We start from the raw sequence: 1,661 nt of genomic DNA on the forward strand, positions 1-1,661 counted from the left end.
CTCCCCCTCCCCCTCCCCCTCCACTCACGCACCTCCAAAGACAACGCGGCTACCAAGCTCTTCATCGGTCAACTCCCCCGGACCCCCTACCCTTCGACGCCGCCCTGCTCGCTGACCGTGGCCCTGCGAGCCCTCTTCACCACGCACGGCGGCGAAACCCCGCAGGATGTCATCGTCATGCGGACCGTGCACAATCCCTCCCTGCCGCAGGACGCCCCGGATGCCCAGCGCAACGGCCTCGGTCGGGGGTGCGCCTTCGTGGTGATGGCCTCCACCGAGGGCGCCAACCGGGCCATCAAGGCCCTCAACGGGACCATGCTCCCGGCGGCTCTCTTCGGCCAGGATGCCCTGGACGTGGTCAACCGCGACCGGGCCAGCCGTGCTGAGGATGCCGACCAGGAGCCCCTCGTCGGGCCGTTGGTGGTCAATTTCGCCGCCAGCCACCAGCCCCGGTCGGCAGGCCGGCACCAAGCCCCGGCCGGGTCCCAGCACCACCCGGCTCCCGGCTCCTCCGGCGGGGCCTACCATCATCACCATCATCATCAGGGCTCCGCCGGCCCCGGTGGCGGCAACTACCACCATGCATACCAGCACCACTCGTCGCAGCATGCCCCCGGGCGTGGTCATCACCACCATGGCCACTACGGCGGCTCCGGCGGTGGGCCATCCTTCCGCGGGGCGCCCTACCGCGGGGTGTCTGGCCCCGGGAGACACTCGCAGCGTGGCGGCCCTCGCGGCGGCGGCGGCGGCGGCAACACTGCCGGTGCTCCTGGCGGTGCCCATCCCCATGGGCCCTCCTCCAGCAACTATCACTCCCCCTCGCCCCCGCCCTCGGCCACCGACGGGGGGTATTACGGTCCTGGGGCCGGGTATGACCCGGCCACCGCCGATGGACAGTACCAGCCACAGGCTGCCCCCTCTTCGCGCCGGGGCGACTCGGCGGCGTATGCCGGCGGTTCGGGCCCCCGGCGGGGGAGTTTCTCTTCCGGCGGCGCCTGGCGTGCCGGCGGCGGCGGCGCCCATGCATACGATCACCCCCCCGCTTCGGGCGCCAGTGGCTACCAGTCCTCGGGCGACCCGGCGTATCATGGCGGCGACCCGCGCTACAGCGGCCCCGGCTCTGGCCAGTATGTTTGTTCTTCCCTCTCTCCGCCTTCCTCTCGGCATGCTGCCTCCTCCTCCCGCCCCCCCATCCACTCACCACCACTGCCACCCCTTTCCCCCTTCCTCCCAGGTACCACGGAGCCATGGGCGGCTCGGCGGCCGGGCCCGCCTCCAGCGGCACCTATGCCCCGGCATACCACCACGACCACCACGCCGGCCCCTCCTCGCACTACGGGCACAGCCAGCACCATGGGGCTGGGCCCGCCGCTTCGGGAGGCGGCCCGCCGATGGCCCCATCGGCCGGGCACCATTCCCTGTCATCCTCCGGCCATCACGCCCATCGTGGTGGCGGCCCGGGCGGGCAGCAGCCGCCCCCCGGCGGACCCGTCCCCGCCGCAGGTTCATACCCTGGCTACGCTTCACACCACCACTCGGTGTCGGGGCCATCATCCACCGCGGCCTCCGGCGCCTCGACCTACGACCACCACCCCTCGCACCACTCTCACCACTCGGCCGACCTTTACCGGTAAGGCCCGGTGGTTTTACCGCCAGCCGGC

General features: G+C 72.2%; 1 protein-coding gene across 1 annotated transcript in view; it reads left to right on the forward strand.

Moving 5' to 3' along the window:
• Positions 1–1,661, forward strand: part of H696_01823 (hypothetical protein) — a gene marked incomplete at its 5' end in the record, with an annotated part of 2,570 nt that extends 909 nt beyond the window's left edge. Inside the window, 2 exons of the mRNA XM_009495722.1 lie at positions 41–1,127; positions 1,235–1,661. Coding sequence (XP_009493997.1) covers positions 41–1,127; positions 1,235–1,634 — 1,487 coding nt within the window. The 3' untranslated portion in view covers positions 1,635–1,661. The remainder of the gene's footprint in view (positions 1–40; positions 1,128–1,234) is intronic.

This window comes from Fonticula alba, assembly GCF_000388065.1.
Source record: "Fonticula alba strain ATCC 38817 unplaced genomic scaffold supercont2.3, whole genome shotgun sequence".
In the NCBI taxonomy this organism is placed as follows: domain Eukaryota; order Rotosphaerida; family Fonticulaceae; genus Fonticula; species Fonticula alba.